This window comes from Meleagris gallopavo, chromosome 1 (genome assembly GCF_905368555.1).
Source record: "Meleagris gallopavo chromosome 1, MGAL_WU_HG_1.1, whole genome shotgun sequence".
NCBI classification, from domain to species: Eukaryota; Metazoa; Chordata; class Aves; order Galliformes; family Phasianidae; genus Meleagris; species Meleagris gallopavo.
In genome coordinates, this window is record NC_139404.1 from 33,216,574 (window position 1) to 33,241,378 (window position 24,805).

The window sequence follows — 24,805 nt, forward strand, 5'->3', positions numbered from 1 at the left end:
TTCGTTTTGATTTGTGATAGTGTTGAGCTTGGTTTTGATTCTGTGTTTTACCTCTTTAATTTTCTGCCTGCTTCTTTGAAATTATCTTTGTATGTTTTTGGATTTGTGCGTGGGTTTCTGGCTTTTGTTATGGAGATTTTGTTTTGTTTTTCTTTTAATTATGAAGTCCCCATTGTGCCTTTTCCTAAAATATATTTTGGTATATTTAACCTTCTTGTTTTTAAGGTCAAAGCCAAAGCTGTCTAATAGGAAAGCAAAGATGCAGAGCACCTCCAATTATCTCTGGCTGTTGTCTGACATTCTAGGACAAGGAGCTACTGCAAATGTTTTCCGGGGACGACATAAGGTTTGTGAAGAGTTACCAACAGAAATGAAACATAAAACTGAAGTTTTTATCCTATCTGGGTAGTGTTATGGAACTGATAAAAAGCTGTTAAACATTTAGGCCTAGAGCAAATGCATTTTTCTAACTTCTTTGCACGTAGTTCTTAATATTTTTTGTCTGTTTCTCCACTGAATTTGAGTTCTATTCAGTTACTTCTGAGGATTTGTTTGTGATATTATATATATCTTTGTATTATATATTTGCATTCATATATCTTTGTAAAATACTAATGGTTAAAATTAATCCTTCCACTCTTCAATTTTATGAATGAAACACACCTTGCTTAAGAATTTAAATAGGAATAAAAGTCTTGTCGGTTTCTACTACTTGAGTTTACCTTTGTCTTTTTTAAATTCTCTTTTCATATTTTTTTCTCTGATCTCATACCGTCAGTACAATATTTGTAATGTGTTCTCATCTGATTAAGTTGCTGAAATATTCATCCTTACATCAGTGCTTCCAACATATGTTGGGCACTGTCTTTTGGGGTGATGTGCCTTGAGTAATCAGTACAAAACACTGCATCTTTGAGCAGTTTTGCCATATAAACGATGTACTGCTGGGTTATTGTGTTGTAACCCAAGGAGCTAAAATGACCTTCTTTCTGTAGGTCATTCCATTCCAGTGAATTCTGTGCTATGTCTCCCCAAATGAAGAAAAGCCTAGTTGTGAAAGTGACATTCGCTTACACAGTAATAACGCTGTCAAATAACTGTAAAATTATATACAAGCTACAGAGTTTGCTACAGTCCCCAGTCTATGGGAAGCAACACTGAGCAATATTTTAGCAGTTTACATAGTTTTTTGGGTGAGTGAATTTCAGCACAGCGGTTCCTCTGTAAAGCTTATGGATTTATGGTTGCATCTTTCATCACTCTCACTGTTCTGAGAACACAACTTGCAGCTTTGTGTCAATGGCAGAAAACCTTTACTGAGACAGCAGCAGCGCATATAAATGTGCTGTACAACTTCCCTAGGTTAAGCACAGGAGGGCTTCAGACTTGAATCTGTCGCACACGACGTTTGTCAGTGTAAGGTTGCTCTTAGAGTGTGTGCAGGGAGCTGCTTTGCCCCAAGAGTTATGCAGTAAGCTGGTGCTGTGGGTGCGTGAGCCTGCTAGGGCTTAATTCCACCTGACAGCTGCAGTCTGTTGCTGTGGCCCTGACTGTGCCCAAGATTTGCTGGGTGGGTTTGAATCTCTTCTGGGTTTTGCATGAGTGGTATGTAGTGCTTGATGCTGCCTTCTGTGGTAAAAGACGATATTACTGGGTCAATATAAGCAAAGCACTAAAGAAAAAGTTGTCTTCTAACTGTAGAAAGTGAAGACTCTTAACTGTAGGATGTGCAAATGGTTGACCTCTTGCTGACAGATTATTTTTCATTGGAGTTTGTTGTTCATTCTTCAATGTGTAGCCTTTCTTATGCTAACTATTCTTTTTTTAAAAGCACTTAGATTTGTGGGGTTAAATCCTGGTTTCCATTTTTCCAGTCTGTTTACTTCTAGCCTACGTTAAACTAAATCAATACATAATTTTTTTTAGGAGAATCTTAACGTTCATTTAAAGCAAAATACGATTTTGAGGTATTTCTAATCTGGTTTAGCTCAAACAACAGAAGATCTCAGAATGCTTGGATAATGGATATGTGCATGTTTACAGTCTTAGGCTTCTGGTTGATTAATCATTGGTTGTTTGCTTTGTTTTTAACAGAAAACTGGGGATTTATATGCTGTCAAAGTATTTAACAGTATAAGTTTCCTTCGTCCTGTGGATGTTCAGATGCGAGAGTTTGAAGTATTGAAGAAACTGAACCATAAAAACATTGTCAAGTTGTTTGCTATTGAGGAAGAGGTAATGAACTGTTGTAGTTGGGAACCAAGGTACTGGGTAATAAGCACAGTACCTTGTCTTGTTGCTTTATCTTCACTTAGATACAAAACAGTTATATTTTTAAGAACAGTAATTTATGTGATAATATAATACTCAGGTCTGACTACCCTTTTCTTTTTTTCTTTTTGTTACTGTTAAAGCAGTACGCTTTGTTTCAGTGTTTAGATACGTTTTGTTTCTTCAAAGCCATATCAAGAAGATGCTGTCATAAGGCTTACTGTGAAATGGCATTTTTAAGTTATCAGTGTAATATGTAATACGTACTGATAAGATGTAGAAGCATTAAGCAAGGAGAATATAGATAAAATACAGTAAACATTCAAAAATTGGAGATGTTTCAGTAATGCTGGCAGGTTTATGATTTTGTTTTGTAACCAACTGAAATAATGACATGTAGTACTTCTATGAGTATGAATTACAGTGCTAAAACTTGAGACCGATTGACTGAAATGACCCAGATACTGAGACTGCTAAATAAGAAAGGAGGAGAATTGCTGCTGTCTACTCTTCTGTTCTTCAGTTTTTTGTTTGCCCACCTGTTAATACTGCTGTCTACCTTGTAAGGACCTAGAACTCAAGGCTTTCTTCATCTCTGTGTTAGAATATGTGAAATAATATTAAAAATGATCTGCATTTCTTTTCATTTGCATTTCATCTGCATTTCTAGAATGATATTTGTGATTTTGCTACTGATTTGCTTCATTTTTGGAAGTAAGTTCCTGTTCTGCATGTGTTTTCTGACAGTGTTTTCATAGTATTCACGAACTTGTCCTTTGTAATTGTTTTCCAGACAACAACTAGACACAAAGTGCTAGTTATGGAATTTTGTCCATGTGGAAGTTTATATACAGTTCTAGAGGAACCATCCAATGCCTTTGGTTTGCCAGAATCAGAGTTCTTAATTGTGTTGAGAGATGTAGGTACGTAACCTTTGCTCTTCAGCCTTATTGAATTAAACAAACTTGTACTTGTTTAGTTTATCTTCAAATAGCAAGAGATGAGAAGTTTGAATTAATGAAGTATTTCAGCAAATTAAGTTGGCCATGTGGAGTCCTGGAGTGCATGTCATGTTGGTGTAGATAGCTGAATTAAGAAGCAAAGCTTTAAACATTTTTATTTAGATAACTGCCATTCTGTTTGCCAGTTTCAAGATTATTTGTCCCTTTGTATTTGACTGATTTCTAGTGATCATTAATCTCAGAAGAGGAAATTAGGAATAAAATGAGTTTTACCTGTGTCGGCCTGTCGTTAGTAAAACATCTGCCAGTACTTAATGGAAAGGATGCTATTGAGGGCAAGAAATAATGTAAGTTTTCTGATTAAAGAAAAAAGGAAAAATGCTTAGAAAATTTTCTGGTCTTTTTGTCATTTCTCTTCTTGTTCTCACTTCCCAATGAGGAAATGAACATGCGTGTATTCTTAGCTTCAGTTACACGTCAGCATTTATGCAATAAGTGCCAAGATGCACATCAAATTCTGCTTTTCTTTTCTTTTTTTAATGAAAGTGGCTGGGATGAATCATCTCCGGGAAAACGGAATAGTGCACCGTGACATCAAACCAGGCAACATCATGCGTGTTATAGGCGAAGATGGTCAGTCTGTCTACAAACTGACAGACTTCGGAGCTGCAAGGGAACTTGAAGATGATGAACAGTTTGTTTCTCTCTATGGCACAGAGGAATATTTAGTAAGCCTGTGTGATTTTACTTTCTGCTGAAAAACTGTTTAAAGCTTGGGACCCTTTGTGACAATAGTTGTGTAGGTATAGTTCAGGCTGTTGGAAATTAATAACGAAACCCTTGTATTATACTCGTGTTTAGAACTTTCCACCTTCTTTACTGAGTCACACCAGTTCTGACGTGGCAGCAGAATTTTAAGGAATTTCCAGGTCAAATTTCTTTGGTTTCCATAGGTGTAAGGAGTAACAGTATTTTAGTTATGAATATCTTTGTCTTTATTCCTGTAGATATTTTTTCAGTTTGTATTTGAGCTAAGTGGATGATGGTAAGTGTAGTTAAAATTTATTACTTGACACCGTGGTTGAAGAGAGAGAGAGACGAGCAGAGAAGCATCAGTACAAGCATCTTAGATGCAGTTGTCTTCCTGTTGCCTGAAAGTTTTCTCCCATCTGTAGCATTGTAACTGATACACTCCTTTGCTATGGACTTCTTCCAATTTAGCTTTTCTTGCTTCGGTATCATCTGGATGAGTAGTGGCTTTCTGCTTTACTTTGAGGGTGACAGAGCACTGGAGCAAATTGCTATGAGATATTGTGGAGACTCTTCTGGAGATGTGCAAAACTCAGCTCAGTGCTTTCCTTCGCAACCTACTGTACAGAACCTGCTTTAGCAGGGGGCTGCACTGGGTGATCTACAGAGGTCTCTTTCCTGGGCAGCCTGGTTTGGTGGTTGGTGACCCTGCGTATAGCACAGGGGTTGAAACTAGATGATCATTGTGGTCCTTTTCAACCAAGGCCATTCTATGATTCTGTAATTCTCTTCTTTGTTGCTGTTATATTCTATGTATATATGTATGTATAGTTTTGACTGAATTTTAACATACTGTTGTCAAAACTAGAAGTGCCTAAGAGTACTTCGTGATAATCTGTTGAATAACTTAAGCAAATTCTGTGATGCCAGCTAACTTTGTTTTTTGATTAAAGAATTTGCTGTGAAATTATTGTGGTTTTGTTTTTGACGTTATTCATAACGTGAACTCAACATTCTTTTTATCTACTTTTTTTTCCTTCCAGCATCCTGATATGTATGAGCGAGCAGTTTTGAGGAAAGAGCATCAGAAAAAGTATGGAGCCACAGTTGATCTGTGGAGTATAGGAGTGACTTTTTACCATGCTGCAACGGGAAGCTTGCCTTTCCGACCCTTTGAAGGACCTCGTAGAAACAAGGAAGTGATGTAGGTAATTTAGGTTAATTTTATCTGTTCATAAATAAAAAATATGTACATTAAATGCTTTATTTTTTTTTTTAAGAAACCCTATATATTTATTGTAAACAGTAAAACGGTGAAAATATTTAAGGCATAATGTTCTTCAAAATTCTCCTTCAACAAGGATTTTAATGTGTGGGGCCTTCAAACTTGAATTAAGCATCAGAGCTCCTCCAGAATACCGGTGTTTTTTTGACACGTCTCCTTCACCATTACAGTAGGTTGGTCTGTTGCAGTGTGGTGTGTGTAACTTGAATATTCAAATGAAGTTGCAGTACTCTGAATTTTTTTTTTCATTTTTTTCAGTGCTGCAAATGTTTGTTGTCTTTTTATATGATTGTCTCTCCAGAATGTCTTGGAATGCATACGCTACGCATCAGGTTAATGGTTTTTTTTTAGCAGACTGTTTTGCTTATTTCATGGAACCAGGTACTATAGCTAAAGATAGCAGGTAGCTCCCAAATGCAAAACAGAACTTGTGACAGCGACATGCTGGTTGGAGTGGATTCGTTTTTCGTTTTATTCTAGTGTTCTTCTGTATGTTACATTTAAAAAACAAATCAAGGTGGTAGCTGGAGACTCTGATACTTGTAAAGCTCCTCTGTACTGGTAATGCTTGTTGAGGCTGATTTCGTTTTCTTAGTTTAAGGAACTACCCATGCTTTGGTTCTCCCACAGGCATTCTCATCTGTTTCATGCTCATTTCTTGCTTCTCTTTCAAGCAGGCAGGAGTATGTTTTGTGTGTAGTTCATCCTCTGAGAAAAGAGCAGAGCTGAAATTTTGTTTTGCAAAAAGCCTATTGCTCCTGATTTATTTCATGAGAAGTTTGAGAAATACCAGCCTGCTAGGTACAAAGTTAGACCGTGCTGAATTGCATCCAAATTGCTGAATATTTCCATGTTCCAGTAATTTCTCAAAGCCCACCTCCTGTTCCTTTTTGATCCTCAGGTGACTTTTTAGTAGTTAAATGTCATCCCTTGCCATGAAACATGCTACAAGTTAGTCAAGTGAATTCCAACATTAGAGACTTGGCAATTTGATTTTGATTAATTACTACTTGTGAACAAACTACGGTTTCTTACAGTAGTACCTGAGATTTCTTCTATTTTTTTCTCAAATCCAAGGTAGAAAAAAACTGCTTTTCCAACATAGTTCAAAGCGTTTCCTTTTCACTGTTTGCTATTTTAACACTACTTGGTGTCAGCCTGTAAGTGAAGCTCCCTGATCATTGCACCACCTCAAAACAACAAGCTGGCCTAACATTTTCTCTTGCTTCTTCAGAATTTGTTATTGACTCTGTTAGGAGGGTCAGTTTGCTAGACTTGTGTATAAGAGGTAACAATTTGTTTATGTTGCATTTATAATGTGTTGCAGGTATAAAATAATCACTGGGAAGCCTTCTGGTGCTGTTTCTGGAATACAGAAAGCAGCAAATGGACCAATTGAATGGAGCTGGGAGATGCCTATTTCTTGCAGTCTTTCAAAGTAAGTTTGAACTCACAGAGTGTTTCAGGGCTACTTAATTGTGCTTTTGCAGTTATTTCTCAGTATTGGTCCTTTAGAACAGAGGTCTGACTGTTGCAGTTGTTTTCTCTGAACTCTTCTATAATTCTACATAGTGTACTGATTGGGTCATCAAGTGTTTTTTCTTTCTGTCTTTCCATGCTATTATGCTATTGCTAATGAGCACCTGAGAATCTGAAATTTTATGAGTAGAATAAAGATTATTACTATTCTTATCCTCCCTCAGAAAGGAGTGTGAAGATTTAATAAACCTTGAATTGATGTTCTCTGTTCTCCCTTTCTGAAAGAATGTGATGTAACAAATCCCAAAGGTTAGACAGCAGAAAATGATACAGAAAAACACTTCCAAAATGTACATTTTTTACATTTTCTATTTTTTATCATTTATTGATATTTTTGTTTCTTATTTCAAAATACTCCATAGAAGGAGCAATGCAAGACTGATTTAGACAAAGAATAATTTTTACTGATACCAATATACATAGACACATGTTCATTGCAATATAACCATGCCTCAGTGTTTTATAGGTGATTAACAAATTTCTTCAGCAAACATAATGTTTTAAGATCACGTTGAGGTCAGATTTTCACATCTCCATAGCTCGTTTACCCATATTTCTTATAGAATCATACAGTCTTAGAATATCCTGGGTTTCACAAGAACCCTGATCCACACGGATCGTTGAGTCCAACTCCCAGCTCTACATAAAACTACCCAAAAATAAAAACCTACGTTTGAGTGTTGTCCAAATTCTCCTCGAACTCTGGCAGCTTGGGGTTGTGACTGCTGCTCTGGGGAGCCTCTTTCATTGCCCACCCACTCTCTGATAAAGAGCCTTTTCCTAATATCTGTTCTGAACTCTTCTGAGTCTTCAGCAGTGTAAAACTGTGGGTGTTTTTAAGTACCTTGCTGAACACTTCTTCAAAGCTGTTTTTCATGGTGAAGGGCAAACGAAATTATTCTGTGAAGAGATTATAGAAACAAACTTTCTGAAAGCCAAATATGTTGATCCACAAAGAATGTAGTGTGGAAATCTGTTTTTTATTAATTGTCAATGGTTTACGGGCTGGTTCGGCCCAGTTCCATGACTGGCGGGGCGGAGGGACTTCGCAAAATCCGTGCCTCCGGAAAAAGGGAACGGGGGACCCCAAAATGATGAAAAACAGTGGCAACCATCTGAGGAGAAACAAACTAATTTACTAAATATAGTATCGGAACGCAAGATAACACACCATAATACAACTATACTCAGAATTGAAGCTAATAAATCAAATATAATGAGAGAGGGAATGTCTGAAAGGCGGATAGGCCTCACCATAATGCTGAGGTGAGATGCGCAGTCCGGCTGAGCAGCAGGGAGACGGGAGGAGAGCCGACAAAGAAGAGCGGAAGAGAAAGAGCCCATCAGGTGACCTTGCCAGGAGTTGTATCTCCTCTCTGTGACTGCAGAGTCCCCTGGGGAATGTAGTTCTTCTTCTCTTCCGGGCAGGTACCCAGAACTTGAGCATTAACAGTTAACAGTTAAACTCCCAGTACCCCACGTGATGTTATGATGTGGAATCTCAAAAACTAAAAATCACAAAACCATGACATTAATTCATTAGTTCGTAAAGATAAATTTATTAATTTACAGCATACAAAACTTACCATTTATATGCTTTATTCATGGTATTGCTTAGTTGTTTTCTCTGTTTATTCCAGTATAATCTGATATGTTTTAAATAATAAAGGAAGCCTTTTTTTTTCCACTAGATGTCTATTTAGAGGAATATTTTCAAGTAGCATTTAAACAGCATTTATCGTTGCATGTTTAGACTGCAGTGAAATGGAGCTTTGAAGAAGCTGTCCATGATAACACAGAAGTAGTATCTCTAATCTTCCTTACAAGTCAGATTTTCAAAGTAGAAATGCAAGAAACTTAAATTTGCCTTTTCATAGAATAGTAAAGGCAGTAAGGCAATAGTTTCCCCCTTTCCTCTGCAGATGGTGAGCTGCATGTATCAAATGCTTGTCTGGCCTCATCTCAGTCAAAGTGTGTTTTTGTTAGCACTGGCAATTCACAATTCAAATAATAAATCTTTGCTAACCAAGCCGATTCTGACTGAAAGCAACGCACAAAGCAGCTTGATCAGGAAACTTAACTGGCAGTTACCTCCTCCTAAGTGATAGACTGCTCTAAGTATTGGTGAGATCTCAGTAAAAGATCATTCCCAGCAGTGGTAGAAGATTAACTTAGCTCTAAGATGTAGACTTCTTAAATTGCTTGTCATATTTTTTTCCAGTGTGTATGAAATTAGTTATATATCAAGGAAAAATATGTGATAGTCAAGCCTTAAATGGTGTGTTATAATTGAACAATGGGCATTTTCATTAAACATTTTGTTTTTAAGCAGAGGAAATTTAAAAAAAAAAAAAAAAAAAAAGCAGTGGGATATTCTTCAGGGCGTTATAGACCAACTTATGTTCATGAGGCAAGTAAAATGTGGAAAGATCCAAGTTGTTTTTATCTCTTCCTGGTGTCCTCTAGGGGTCTACAAGTACTGCTCACGCCTGTCCTTGCAAATATTCTGGAAGCAGACCAGGAGAAATGCTGGGGCTTCGATCAGTTCTTTGCAGAGACGAGCGACATACTGCACCGAATCATAATCCACATCTTTTCGCTCCAGCAGATGACCTTGCACAAAGTTTATATTCACAGCTATAATACGTAAGTGTTATTCACTTCATTTATTTGCATTTATATTCATTTCTTTGCTCTTACTCAGGCAAACTGTACTGTGACCCAAAAGCATCAGTGTTACATATATGGTAGCCTTTCCTTGTCAGCGTGTCTGAGAAGTGTGACCTTGTAGTTATTGTGTGTATTCACAGTGCACAGAAATGTGTTGATCATAAAAATATTTCTAACAAAAATAAAATGATTGAAGGTCAATTCAGCAGACTTTAGATTTGGGCTTAATCAGTGACATAACACAGACTTAATCTATGACTTTTTACAGTGATTTTGTGTTCATAGTGGATACCAACTCAGCCCAGGTTTGTCTATGCTAAGTTTTCCATACATCCTATTTACAAAATAATTTTTCACAAAACATGTTCAGCTCTCGCTGTGCTTATCTTGTCATCAAGAAAACAAAACGTGGATAGTCTCTGTGTCTGACATAAAACTCTTACAGGCTTCTGGAGTTGTATTGCTGCAAGTTAGTAGTGATATGGAGTTCACTTCACGACCATAAAGCGCTGATATTAAAAGCTACGAAGTCTGACTTATAGAATGATACAAAAATAAATTCTTTTTCCCTGCCTTACTACAGATAATGCGAAGAATGGATTATTCTTTAATAAGAGAACAGATGCAATTATTTCATCAAATTTGTATATAAATTTCTGGCCTTTTCTAATTCTTCTATTCAGTACGTTGTATTGCCTGAGTACTATTTTTGAAGTGAAATCTTCCTTGTAGCTCTAATTGCTATTTGTACTTTATTTTTTCACTTATTTTATCATAATTTACCTTTCTAATTATTTGTACGCTATCTGTAATATTACGAGGTGACGCTGCCTCCTATGCAGCACTGGAATAAACTGGTCCTTCCTATTTTGTGTTTTTTTGTTGTTGCTTTTTGAAGTCGTACATTCTTGTAATGTATCCTTTGACTGCTGAATTTAAAACACCAGAGTATTCTTGGTCATTTCAATCTCTGCTGTTTCAGGAGGTTAATCTGTCTGTCTCTTAGCTTCAAGTCTGAATTTTGGGTGTATGCTCTTTGACATACAAAATTACTAGATTTTTCTCTTGGAGAGACTATCCATATATTCTTAAGAAATCAGTATGCCTGATGTGCTCGTCCTTCCTTTCCGCTTTTACCAATGTTCAGACTTCAGGGCAAAGCAGGTTTTGTTTACGCAGGCATTCACGAAAGGTGGTGGAAAATCAGAGATAAATGCAGAAGTTTGATGTTTTGTAGGGAACAGCATCTATTTTTGTAACAAAGCAAGCTGGAGTTTTGGGCAGTGCTGCTGTTTTGTTTTCTGGGTTAGATGCTTTATGTATCAAACCAGTACTTAATTCAGTAGAAGTAAAAAGGATTTTTTACTTAAGTAATACAAAATCGGAGTTGTTGAACTGTTGTATTGTAGTGACTCCAACTACTACCGTATATATTTCTTGTATTGTAGAGCTACTATATTTCATGAGTTGGTCTACAAGCAGACAAAGATACCATCTCAGAATCAAGAACTTATATACGAAGGTCGGCGTTTGATACTAGAGCCTGGCAGACTGGCACAACACTTCCCTAGGACTACTGAGGAGAATCCTATCTTTGTAGTAAGCAGAGAGGCTGTGAACATTGTTGGATTAGTCTATGAAGAAGGTATAAAATGCCTATTTCCTCCTTCTGATAAGTACCTTAAATAGTTTCATTTAATTATCATTTTATGTCTGGTATGGCTAAGAGTTTCAGAGATTTATCTTTGAATAACTGAATTTCTAATTAAGCAGTCCAATTAAAAATAAAGCTGAGTATCCAGCATGTTTTTACAGTAAGAGTAGCTGCTTGCAGTGTACCTAGTGCTGTGAACCTGAGTGTGAGTGTGTGTGTGTGGTCAGCCATAGTGGTGCACGTAGAGTTCTGAAGCTGGAAGTTAACAGAATGTACTTCACAGCTGGTTCTATTGTTACACTTCTAAGTGGAAATTCAAGTTCTTCTCTGTTTTATTCCTCATGAATGTGGTTAGTCTTTCTGTTAACAGTGGAGGTCTTAACAACTTAGATTTGCTTAGAAGATAATGCTGAAGAGGAAGAAAACAAAACAAAGTTCTTATGTTTGCATCTATCACTGAGGCTCACAGTGAGCCCAGTGCCAGAGCACTTCTTTATGAGAGATGAGCTGGAGGGCATGCCTTCAGCTGGGAGATCAGTGCTGCTGCTTTTGTAAATACGTCCTACATACTGACTGCTGGGGCCAGCTGGTGCTCACACAGAAATGCTGAAGAGTGGGTAGGGGCACTGTCTGCAGAAGGGTCAGCAGGGCCTTTATATTGTGTCAGAACTCTCTGAAAGAGTCCATGAGTGTGAGAACAAAGGAGATTCAGCTGGTGGAGGTTACCCTGGGTTTCAAAAAGCTATTCAGGAAAGTCCAGCCCTTCGGACTCTCCATGAATGTGAATCATGAGATAAGAAGGAAGGATCTCCCACAGGGCCAAACATGGGACTGAAGAGCAGAAAGAAGTGGTTGGCTTTCACTGTGGAGAGAGATTGTTAGTGGAGATCTGTGTGAAATCTGTGCTGTGCAGCCTGTTTAAAAGTAATCTGAAAAAGATAGTGAAGGCATTTTGCTCTAAGTTTCAAGTTCAATAAGACAAAAGCTGTTAAGGTGTGTGTGAGAACCATGCAATATTTAAAGGCTTGGCAGTAAAACAGATTAGATGAATCTCCGTGTAAATACATATGAAAATAGTTGATGGGGTGGGGAGGGGAAGCAGCTTGAGCTTAATGGAAACACTCTGCTTTACTGTTTTCTACCTTTCTGTTCAGGAAGATCTTAGTGTTTTAATGGATAATTCAATTCAATCATTTGCTCAGTGCTTTGCAGTGGTCAAAACAGCAAGAGGAAAGCTGAGAATGCTCAGTGAGGCTTAAGTCATAATCCCTCAGCATCAGCATACTACGTGCCTTTACTTTTGACCTTTGAGTTCCTGGGCAGTCCTAGGCCTTCCTTCCTCCTCTTTCAGTGGTGATACAGAAGCATTAAAACATATTCTGAGAAAAGCAACAGGGGTAACTTAAAAATTGGTAGAACAGATAAATTTTCAGCTAAGAGAGAGGCGATGAGGGAGCAGAGGAAGAAGATGCCTGAGCAATTTGCGTAGGTATCTGAGCAGCATATAGGATCTTTGTGAGCATTGCTTACTTTCTCTTCCAATAGAAGAACCATAAAATACCAAATTCATTTGTTACAGTGACTGTTTTGTACTTGTATGTGAGGTGCTTCAATTGCACAAAGCATACTTAGATTTTTTTGCTGTAGAATTTGAATGTGAAAGCTTTTAATGGCTTCAGAAGGCTTCTGTGAAATTAATGGAAGAAAAAAAATACTGAGGGTTTCGTTAAACACAGATTTCATCAGATCTCAGGAAGTCCTTGAAACAGATTCTCCCAGCTTCAAACTATCTAAGGGGAAATTAGACTTTTGTCCTATTCTTACATATTTCCTTAAGCTTCTGCTGTTGTCAGCTGTGGGAGAAAACATACTGAGCTGAGTAATAGAGTTATGCTTTTTTGTATGGAGGTGCTTGATGTAGGGAAACAAAATGGGATACTTTTGAAGTTTCTTGCTTCTGACTTAGTTGTGCATTTGAGTTTTAGTAATATTTCTTAAACGCATTAGCATATCTGTTATTTTATTAAGGCTTTTGAAGTCTATTATGGATGATAGGAAATACAGATATTTGGTTTCTGTTTCAGTTCTGCTTCCTAAAGTGCATCAACGTTATGACTTGGATGGGGATGCCAGTATGGCTAAAGTGAGTAATGGTGATTTTTAATGTATACAGCTGTCTCAGATAACGATACTGAAATGAAAACTACTTCATTCTCAGATGAATAATGTTAATAAAACTATTTTTACATGGTAGTGAGAATTCTTACTGACAGAAGTGTATTTGCTAACGAGAGGCTCCAGAAATACATTTTAATAAAGTCAGAGTTTGCATACAAAATAAACTTGTATTTGAAAAACAAAACAGAAACAGCCTTTTAAAGTTCAAATTCTTTGCTACGGCATAGTTTGGTAATGTGAGGAAAGGAGCTTGCCAATTTCAAGTCTTCTAAAACTACTGAATGTATACATTACCATGCTTTGATTTTGTCACAAACACTTATATGCTATGCCTCTAAAATGTGGCTGCTGAGGAGCTTTTTTTTTTTCCACTATGGTAATCCTAAAAGCACCTGTCTCTTTGAAAACCAACCATCTTTCAAATTAATAAACAGAAGGTCATCATTTCATATTATTTAGAATATTTTAAACTGTCTTTTATGAAACTTTGTTCACAATTCTCAGTGATACAGCAAACTCGTAAGGTGAAAGAACCCCTAGCCTTAAAATTGTAAAATAAAATCATTTTTACTAGTTTCTTTTAGTTTATTTCCTAAACTACTGAGGAAATATACTTGTCCCTTTACAGAAGTTAAAGTAAATCCCGAGAGTAAGCGGTGTGATTTTTGCCTATAAGAAGCTTATTTGCATCCCTAACAGATATTTTAGCGTAACTGGAAAAAACTCACAATTATGTTTAGCTCTGCCTCCATAATGAGTATTCCATTATTTCCTGGCTAAAGTTTGGGCAAAATTATTCACCTTCTACTACCAGCTTCACGTTGCTCTTTATTCTCTTTATTTTATCAATCTATGTTGCTTTGTTGTGATTAATTGACTTGAAACAATTGTAAAGAGAATGTCAGGTTAGCACTAATGTTACCTGTGTTTTCCACCAGGAAGTAACACGTATCGTATGTTACGCCTGTAGAGTTGCCAATTCTTTGCTACTTTACCAGGAGCTGATGCGAAAAGGAATACGATGGCTAAAGTAAGCAATTGATTCAACTGCTGTGAACATGATTTATTTTTAATTGTGATGTACCTTGGTTTGTGATTTGCTGCCCTGCAGGGTTTCTTTTTCTCTTTGCATCCTTCTGCTTCTTAGATCATAAGGGAAACAAAGGTTAGTTTTGTTTTTTTTTTTTTAATATATATGTTTTATATTTAATAATATAAAAATATTAAATATTTTTAATAATATTTAAGTATTTGCAATTTCACTTTCTCCTGTGAGTAGTTAATTTTCACCCTTTGATAAGATGCATGGACGAGAGTTTTGTATGAGGATTATACTAATGTGTCTCTAAAGGAAAGCAGTTCTTAGTAGCAGTTAATTACTGTAGGTATATATTATTGTATAACTTGATTGCTGGTAAGGTGGCAGTTGAATGGCATTTGTTATAGACTAAGGCTTTGCTTTTTAGTGAAATAATCAAGGATGACTACAATGAAATGGTTCATAAAAAGACTGAGATTGTCATCAGACTGGATTTCTGCAGCCGAAACATTGAAAAAGCAGAGAAAATGTGAGTAGAAACAGTACACCAAATGTATGGATTTTCTTCATCTTTAATGACAATGATATTTTAAGTTATGTACATCTACAGGTTTTTTGCATTTAAAATTAAATCTGAATTAGCATGGCTGTACTGATGCATTGCTTTCACTTCAGCAGATTTATTATCTGTTTTACCCAAATTAGTGTTAATTTTACTCCTTAATTTAGTGGATACAAGTAACTGCTATTAAATAGCAGTTGCACACATCCTTTTTCTACTTTCTTCTTAGACATGCTCATTTACTGTTGACTTTAGGAGTTATAGCCACAGGGATGCCAAAATAAATTGCACAGGAGAAACTACTTATACCTTTTTTAAGTGCCTTACTATTAAGTCATGTTTGTCTGTTTTGGTTAACTCACATGACAGAGGTGTGCATCGGAGTCTCACCATTATCTACATTTAGGTGTACGGAGTATAGGGGTTTCTTTAGAGCACTATCCTTAAAACTGTCAAAAGCTTATGAAAAGATATATTGATATCTTCTAGAATAAAAGGGACAGGACATCCAAGTTTCAAAGACTTGGAATTCACAAATTCAGAAGAATTGTGACATTTGCTTTTCTTGTCTTCCAAGCTCTAGAAGCAAATGTTTTCCAGTGGTCAAAGACTCTTCTGTCCTACCTCTTTCAAGTACTATCCACAGGAGATGGAATTGCAGCATTGAATTCTCCAAGTTCCATTTTTTCTGTCCAGATTTTTGTTGCATCTCTTAATCTCACTCAGTGTCCAATTCTATCGCTTTTCTTTCCGCTACCTTTTAAAAGTATTTTGTTCAGTCTTTCTACAACTAGCATTGACTCCTTCAGTAGGATGTGTTGTTCTTAGGCAGTTTGATACAAACTTTATACCCTGGCTCTTGGTAAGTTTGCCTAGTAGTTTTTCCATCCACTGGCAGTGTTCCCTGAATGCTGTCTTAGCCACAGGATTCAGTAAGCTTGCTTCCCAGCTGGTCTGAAAATAGAAATGCCCACAAGATAATTAATGCCCACATGTACAGTCATGTTGGAGCTGTTCTACACTTGCAAATTGAATGGCTTGTATGTAGTAATTGTGAATACCAAAGGATTTGTCAGGCTTGATCTATATGTGCCTAACACTTCTGATTATAAGGATCTTGCTGTAAAAAAACAACAGCAATGTTGATAACTGGCGAGAGCGTGGTAAACCTTAGTAGCCCGGTTATAAATCACCAGGGCTGTACTACAAACTCCCTTCAAGCCAGTTTATGGTAGCTAACAGCATTGGTTCCTGTTTACTCTGTTTGGGTTTTCAGTATTCAGCCATGTCCTGCAGGTGAATGCCACTTGCTGCTCAGAAGAAATCACTCTCGTTTCTGATATGACTCTGGTGTATTCAGTCAAATCTCAGAGCAGCAGTTTGAACAAAAATTACATTCTTTTGCAGACTGGAGTAGTTCTCTTGTGAATAGAAATTTTTTGTGTGTTTGCACATGGTTTTTCAGCAGGCTTTCAGTTGATTTGACTTTAGAGGACTCTCACAGAGCTAGCAAAAGACAAATCCTCTTGTTCTCTTTTCTCAAGGCTATGCCACAGAGCATGACAATGCAGAGCTTTTATTTGAAAGGTAAACAGAGTATTCACCTTGAGCAAAGTATGCATTGCTTGAAAGTAGCTGAACTGGTTCTAATGGTGTTCTTAGTAAAATGTACCTGAGACTCAGCAGGAAAAATAACCTCCTGAACGATTTATTGAATACTTGAGCTATGGTCATATGGAAAGTATCATTTGCTTGGCCCAGCCTTTAATGTTTGGTAACCCAGCCTTTCCAGATCTGTTTCTGTGGAAGAACATCTTGGTGCACTGATTTGTTGCACCATTGGCTACCTTAAGAATCTTTAGTTTGGTAACTTTCTAGAAGTGATTTGATGAGAAAAATAGTTTTCTGCTGCCTTCTGAATGCAGGTAATGGGAGTATGATAAAGAATTCCTGAATAACAATTCAAAGGTAGGAAAAATTCAAGGAATTAATTTTTTCTTAAGAAAAACGTTTTCATTTATAATGGTTGCTGTAGGTTGTCTGTCTTTCATAGTTGCTTGATAAATACTGTATTTCATATAGAAGAAGTAGCTATTGTTAATATTTAGTTTCAAAGAATATTTTGAGTGAATCCATTACTCATTTGATTATTTTTTTTATAAACATGCTGTTTGTTATGATCAGATATGAGAATTTGATGCAGATCAACTTGGAATCATCAGAAGTGGATGAAATTCCAGAGATAAACACGAAATTGTTGCGTGTAAGTATTTTACAAAGCCCACGTTATTCTCAAAATGGTGGTCTAGAATTACAAACCAGTAACACAGGTTTTTCTGTATTTTCCAAGTAATTTCTAGACTGCTGAAGATTGTTAAAATGCCTCTGCTGAGAGATACCTTTTTGCAAACACTAAATCCTGTCATTAGTTCACTGTAATGAAAATAGTGTCATCCCTGACAATCCAATTCCATTTACTACACTTAAGTGAAAAATTATAACCACTAAGTGTATTTTTCTGTTTTCTTAAATAATTTTAAACTGCTAGTTGGCTTTCTGATGTGATACACACCCAAGCACTCTTCAGAGTGTTCTGTTTTGAAATTTGTACTAAGCTTCCAGACAAGTGAGGAAAAATTGAAAGTAACTTCACACTTTTTCCCAGGACATCAGTCTATAAAGTTCACTATTCTAGAAAGAAAAAGGTGATTACTGCATTTTTATTTTGGAGGTTTTCTGAACTGTGGGGAAGGAAATATATGAACGACATGTGTAGTCATTATGTGAACTCTTAACAAACTAAAATAACTAGTGGAGAAGTAAATAGGGAATTTAGGAAAGGTAAATTCTTACTGAAGAGTCTCTCTGAACGAAACCAGGTTTTAACTAATGGAAACACCAGCTTCAGTGAAGAAAGCTTTGTAGTTCTTTAATGAAGGTCAGTTAAACAAATGGATATTAATGTGCTCAGTCTGTTTTCAGCCTAAATTAATTTTTCACTTGGCCCAGCAGTAAGGTTGCTTGAACTTTCTTGCTCTTACATAGCTCTCCAGCTCTCAGGGCACAATAGAAACAAGTCTTCAAGATATCAAGACCAAACTTTCTCCTGGTGGTTTACTAGCTGACACCTGGGCGAATCAAGAAGGCACACATCCAAGAGACAGGAAGTGAGTAACTGTATTGACTATTTTCATGTAGGTTAATTCTATGTTGAGTTGTAGTCCATAAAGCTCATTAATAGCTATTTGAGTTTGTAGATTGTAGATTGAATATTTTATTATTTTTGTCATTCTAGTTCTGAAAGGCTGCAGACACTGCTATCTTCGATCACAGAAATTTACTATCAGTTCAAAAAAGACAAACAAGAACGAAGTGAGTAACTGATTTGATTCATTTTTAGTGTAAACTGTAATATAAATGGCAGCTCAGTCCTTGTTCTACTTGGATATTTGTGGTAGCAATGAGGAGTTAGTCAGCAACAGTGAATGTGTGTGTAGGCCTTTTTAGTTGTCTTCTTAATGCCCATATGAATGAAACGCTGTTATTAATCTTAGAGATTTGAATTGCAGCAAAGGAGGAGGAAAAAAAAAGTAAATTACTGCTTTTACTTATCAAAACAGAAGGTATACTGAAAATGGGTAAACTAAGTGAAGTTTTACGTAAATACAACTAACAGAACTAAACTAGTAATGTCTCTTGTCTGCTCTGATCCTAGGGCTTCCCTATAATGAAGAACAAATTCACAAGTTTGACAAGTAAGTTTTGAAGTTAACTTTGGGAAACAATTGCTTTCAGATGCTGTTGGTGATAAGCTCTCCTGTGGATTATTGCTGCACATTATATCCTCTTTAAAATTTCTGCCTTAAAAAAGATGTATTTTAAAAATATCTTAAATACATAGAGTGCCAGCATACTCCAATGTGATGCTTTCTGGCAGTGGAGTTCCTTCACATACATTCCTTTTAAATGCGGATGTTCTTCATCGGAGCATAATTGCCTTATAGAGAACTCCTTTTTGTCCTGTTTGCTATAGAGATGAAAATATTCCAATGGTTATCATGCAACAGTTAATGGAGCAATAGAAGCAGCTGTTAGACTGTACCCCTCAGTATTCCAGTATCCCTTAGTTTTGCTTCCTGATGCAATGCCTGGTATAGCATGGCAGTTCCACTGGAACTACTGTCTGCAGTGCTAACCAGAATTCGGGTTTGTTTTGTTCTCCTGTCTTTGTGATATTTTTCTTGTCATTACCTTAAGCTAACACAGAACTCCAGCTTATTTATTCCAAGGATATTACTCAGCACAAAGGATTGTTTACGTATGTTGGATGTTCCAAGTATCTGTAGGAGGCAACAAAATAATAAGGGATTCTGTCCTTTCCATTCAGAGTCCCTTTCCCTTGAATATACCTACTCAGATAAATGCTGACTGCAAAAACACATTTGATCAATTATTCACATGCAAATACTTGCAATTTCTTCCTGCCAAGGAATGTTTTTGAGATAATGTCAGTTCATGCAGTTTTTTGAGTTCTCATACATTACAGTGGCATGAATAAAGTTGATCTGAAGGGATTTTAGATCTGCATACTTCTTGTTTGTTGTTTTGAAGGAGGTTCTGAAAGCAGTATGGCACTTTTGTTTCTGTGTTGCAGGCAGAAGCTGTATTTGCATGCTACCAAAGCCATAGCTCTGTTCAAAGATGAATGTGTCAGCAAGTATGATGCATTTCTGGATAAGGCTGAGGACTGGACAAGGCAAGTTTTTTGATTTCTTTAGTATTTGGTAATGTGCATCAGTTTAAAAAAAAAATATATATATATATATATGTATATTAAAAGAAAACTATTACTTTTTCTCATTTAGGAAAATGCTTCACACAAGAAAGCAGTTGCTAGCTCTCACCAAACAATGTTTTGATATTGAAGAAGAAGTATCCAAATACCAGGATTATATAAATGAGGTAAAATTCTTCTAAATTATGTAAAGGCTTTGCAAAAATAAGATTATTTTATGTTGTTTAATATTAATGTTGTTTATAGTGAGTTGTACTTAATGCAGTTGCCTTAAAATATAGGCTTGCATGGATGTAAAGTTTGGAATGGAGTGGTTTCACTGACGACGTAGGAATGATGTAAAGGAAAACTTCATTTACAAATGCTGACTTGGTGTTTGGGTTTTATTTGTTTTGTGTGTGTGTGTGTGTGTGTGTGTGTGTGTTTTGTTGTGTTTGGTTGTTTTTTGTATTGCTGGCACTACCATAAAAATCTATGCTAGCAGATGTGGGCTCACTGAGAGGTTTTCTGTGCAATTACTATCATAATAGTGAGTGCTGAGAGGATTGTGTGAAAACTCTTATGGAGCATAAAACACTACTCTCATTCAAGATCAGGGAATACACACTCAAGGATTCATGCTAATGTAATGCTGCTGGTGTCGTGAAAGAAAAAGTTCCATTAAAATTTGGACAGTGACTCTGTTGGGTGCAAACTTACCAGAATTACCTCAAAACTGAGAGAATGAGAAAAGCCTTTTTTCTGTGTAACTTTAATGAGGTGTGAACATCAGACTTAGTACCATGTCCCCATATCAAAACCTAATCTCAGTCTAACCTAAAAGAGCATCTTCTTGCAATCAAGAAGAAAGAAGCCAGTTATTCATTGGAATCCTCTTCCCTTAGGGTGTGTAAGAACATAACTAATAGATAATTCTTCCTCATGAGTTTATTACAAAAGCTTGAGGCACTTAAGAAGATGGAACAAATCAGAAAACTAAACTCGTGTCTATAAAGATCTTGCCATGATGATCTCATGCCTTACTGCTGCAGTGATTTTGTGAAGTATCTCGGCAACAGAGAATTGAAAAATGGAGAAGATTGAGAAACATATATCACAACATGTATTTTAACTTACACTTCCTTTTTATCTATTGCAGTTACAAGATGCTCTGCGTCAGAAAATGTTTGCAGCTTTCACTGGGATGAAACATACCATGAATACAGTTTATCCAAGTTCAAACACATTAGTAGAAATGACTCTTGGGTGAGAATTTATTGATTGAATGGATGTCATATTCCGTACCTATTAGACAGATGGATTGAAAAGAATGCTTACAGTTGGCTGTGTGATTGCTCTGCTAAGGCTAAGAATGATACAGTTATTGCAGAAAAAAATAACTTTGTACTGCTGAAGCAGCAGTATGGATTTGGAAGTGAGTAAAGGACAACATTAATAATTATCCATGACTTTCAGTAAATAACCAACCTGATGCGTGTCTCTTATTTTGTATGTAATGACAAGTTGCTGAAAGTTTTGTGATGGCGAGTGATTGTACTAGACAGCTGTCTATAAAAATTGTAATCTTTCTTTTGCTTATTCTTACTACAGGATGAAGAAACTAAAGAAGGAAATGGAAGGAGTTGTTAAAGAGCTGGCAGAGAACAATCATATTTTGGAAAGGCAAGCAATTGTTTTTCATTTTGGGGCTGTTAGTAGGAGCAAGATTAATTCGGTACATTTTGTAGATCAAAAATGCAAACTAAGGGACAGTTCTGTGATCTAACAGTAAATAAATGTTGACCTGCTGATCTGAAGTGCAACAAAAAGCTTTTCTTCACAACTTTGAAACATAGCTGTAAAAACATTCTGACATAGCAATCATGACATTTTTTAACGTCACGTAGGTCTAGTTCATAGAAATACTTGTTGCACAGAGAGGTTAATTCCAAATGTAAACGTAGTGTTTTTACAGCAGCTCAGTATGTTCTTTTAACTTTTTCACTTTTAGATACCATTTTTAACAAGTGTGGAATTCCATCAATGTGACTCAATGATTTAGCAGTTTTCAGATTGCTTAAATATAATGAGGAGTTTTCATCATCACGTATGGAATGCTTATGCTTTTTTTCCTAACTGGTGATAAAATACATGAAAAATAAATTATACTCTTAAAAGTTTCAGGTTAAATTGTTGGTAGAGCTGAGCTTAGCTTCAAGATGAATTTTTTTGTTCCCTACCCAAGTTCTGTACTTGAAGCATAGTAGCCTTCCTTCTGTCTTGTTGTCAGGTACAAAAGTTAGATACAAATGCGTGTGTCAGTATGTGACAAGGGAGAGGAAAAGCCCACAAGTAAATTACAATGAAGTAAGGATTAATTGATTCTGTGTTTGATCTATTAAATCACCTAAGAATACACTGTTTTTCCTTTTAGATTTGGTGCTTTGACTGCAGATGGTGGCCTGAGGAATGTGGACTGTATCTAACTTTCAGAGGACCTGAAGAAGATTTGTACATTTTTCAAAGGGAAAAAATACTGTTGGGACATTTAAAAGCAGATAATAAATCTGTATCCAGTTTTTTTTCTCTGCAACTGTAGTATTAAAAAAAAATGTAAATATGTATAATATGTAAATATAGAGGAAAAATATATCTTTTTTTTGTCAGCGTTTAGGAAAGAATTAATTCTGGCAGGGAATTTAATTCTTGGAGGATTTCTGACGTAGTCCAGAAGGCAAAAGTGTTGTTGGTGAAGTTGACGTTTGTTTGGTTTTAATATTGCCCCTTTTTCAGAATGCAGTTTACTCGTTATTGCAAGAGTAACCTACGGAAGTCTAAAAATTATGATTAATCTTTAAAGGGTGTCTTGGATTTCCTTTAACCACTCACAACAAGAAAGACATCGAGGCCCTGGAGTGTGTTCCAGAGAAGGGCGGTGAAGCTGTGAAGTGCCTGGAGCACAAGTCTTATTGGGAGAGGCTGAGGGAGCTGGGATTGTTCAGTCTGCAGAAGAGGAGGCTCAGGGGAGACCTTATTGCTCTCTACAATTGCCTGACGGGAGGTTGTGATGCAGTGGGGACCAACCTCTTCTCCCATGTAACAGTGATAGGACGAGAGGGAACGGCCTCAAGTTGTGCTCGGAGAGGTTCAGGTTGGACGTTAGGAAATACTTCTGTGAGAGAGTGGTGAGGCATTGGCACAGGCTGCCCTGGGAGGTGGTGTAGTCAGTGTCCCTGGAGGTGTTCAAGAAGCATTTAGATGTTGTACTGAGGGACATGGTTAGTGGGAAATACTGCTGATAGGTGGATGGTTGGACTGGATGATCTTAGAGGTCTTTTCCAATTTTGGGGATTCTATGATTCTGTGATTCTTTTACTTTGGAAACTAGCTGAATGACTCTAGTCATCCCAAAACAGGAGAGCTGTTCTAAGTAAGCTCTCTTAAAAAAGTGTGAATGGAGACTAAAAGCACAGACAGGACAGAGTGGAAACACATTTGTCTTTTCTTCATGTGCATACTGTTAGTTCTCTTCTATGGGAAAATAAACTCACAGTATTTTTTTTTTTTTTTTTAAGTCCTTGCCCATATTCAATGCCATGTTGTCTGCTCTGTATGTGGAAGTTTGACACTGCAGGTGTCAGACTGAATGTAGAAACTCCTTTTGTAGAGAAAGAACACTTTCAGAGTGTTCCTGAAATCTTGTTGCTCACTACAAGAGAAGTGGGTTCTTAAAATAAGATCGTTTTTTTCAGAATCCTCTTTGTAGACATAATTTTTAAAGGTTAAAAACTGATATCACAGAGATTTTTTGGGCGGTGAGTAGAATAGACAGCATTATGCCTCAATGGCAACTGAACGTTAGAAAAAATAACGTAACCAGTCCAGATCTTGGAAAAATGAACCCACCCACTGCCGACTTATATATTTTTCAACATTACATTGATAACCCCTTGCTGTTTCAAAGGCTCTTAATTTTGAAAGAAACTGAGCGTTAGTTGGATATATGATTTTCAACGTCCTTTATACTGAAGCAATCTGAATAGGAAAGCTCATTGTGATAACCGTATTGTCTGTATATTGAAATACATGCGGCATTCTTTTTCATGGTTGAAACTGATTTCTGTTCTACTATGTTCATTTTAAACATTGCTGGTTTTAGTGTTGCTAAATACATTGGTGATCTTAATCTTGTTAAAATTACTTTAGATAAAGTAATTTTAACTGATTACTTCCTTAGCTAGTGCTTAGTTAAAATTATTAAGCATTAGCTAAGGAAGTAATCAGTTCATGATTTACTGATTACCTTCTTATGAAGTCAGTATGTTTTTCCTGTTGAGGTGTGGCATATGATGCCATGGAACTCTTGGCTCATACTAAGTGTCCTGATGCTATCAGTCACGCTACTGATTTGCCAAAAGAAGTAATAGAAAGTAATATATGGTTCTTCCTCCTGAAGCTGGTTTGCTTTTTGGGGGGTTTAGCATAGTATATTAATTATCTGTTACTCGAACAAATTTGTCGTCATATGAATTGTGAAAATGCATGAGTGAATGACTTAAATACATCATCAACCACTTACCGTGGAGCGTGTCCTTTTTTTGTCTTTCCAGTTTTGCTTTTTCTCCATTTCAGCATTACCTTCTAATGTTTATTTCCCTGTATCCTCATAAGAAATAAGCCTCAAATCTGAAGTAGCAAAGCGCAGCATATAGCTGGCATTAGTCGGCTGTCCTGAAGCGGTGTCCCGAACGACAGAATGACTAGCAGGGCTGCTAGCAGAGCCAGTCATGCCTTGTACTTTATAACCACTCCGCTGATATGTGTTCTGATGAAAATGAGCTCTCTGTGAGAGTGGCAAAACTCTTAGGCTTTGAAGAAGTCCTCTTGTCAGCACTATAATTGGATTAAAGTGCTGTAATAGTGGTAATCATAGAGTAACATCGGCTACGGTGCTACGATAAGGGTTAAAAAGGCTGAATGGAAGAGGGCGGGCGGTTTTGTTCTTTCTTTTTAAATCCTGAAGAGGATTCTAAATCTAGAAGAGGAGAGGTGCGTTAATCTTACTTCTGCTCATTTGTTCCGCTGACGGCAGCAATCGCCGTACCCCCGGTGCTCTTCGTT

At 36.7% G+C, this 24,805-nt stretch overlaps 1 protein-coding gene across 12 annotated transcripts in view; it reads left to right on the forward strand.

The window, feature by feature from the left end:
- TBK1 (TANK binding kinase 1) overlaps positions 1-24,263 on the forward strand; it is a 27,414-nt gene extending 3,151 nt beyond the window's left edge. For all 12 annotated transcript variants that reach the window (XM_085220478.1, XM_085220425.1, XM_085220475.1 and 9 more), the window contains 20 exons: positions 226-346; positions 2,095-2,235; positions 3,065-3,194; positions 3,780-3,961; positions 5,027-5,187; positions 6,596-6,706; positions 9,274-9,453; positions 10,926-11,122; positions 13,216-13,274; positions 14,248-14,339; positions 14,776-14,877; positions 17,095-17,173; positions 17,956-18,077; positions 18,206-18,282; positions 18,626-18,665; positions 19,565-19,666; positions 19,776-19,872; positions 20,844-20,950; positions 21,296-21,367; positions 22,119-24,263. In XM_085220478.1, the coding sequence (XP_085076604.1) occupies positions 260-346; positions 2,095-2,235; positions 3,065-3,194; positions 3,780-3,961; positions 5,027-5,187; positions 6,596-6,706; positions 9,274-9,453; positions 10,926-11,122; positions 13,216-13,274; positions 14,248-14,339; positions 14,776-14,877; positions 17,095-17,173; positions 17,956-18,077; positions 18,206-18,282; positions 18,626-18,665; positions 19,565-19,666; positions 19,776-19,872; positions 20,844-20,950; positions 21,296-21,367; positions 22,119-22,170 (2,190 nt within the window). In that variant the 5' untranslated portion in view covers positions 226-259 and the 3' untranslated portion in view covers positions 22,171-24,263. The remainder of the gene's footprint in view (positions 1-225; positions 347-2,094; positions 2,236-3,064; positions 3,195-3,779; positions 3,962-5,026; positions 5,188-6,595; positions 6,707-9,273; positions 9,454-10,925; positions 11,123-13,215; positions 13,275-14,247; positions 14,340-14,775; positions 14,878-17,094; positions 17,174-17,955; positions 18,078-18,205; positions 18,283-18,625; positions 18,666-19,564; positions 19,667-19,775; positions 19,873-20,843; positions 20,951-21,295; positions 21,368-22,118) is intronic.
- Positions 24,264-24,805: the final 542 nt, after the last annotated feature.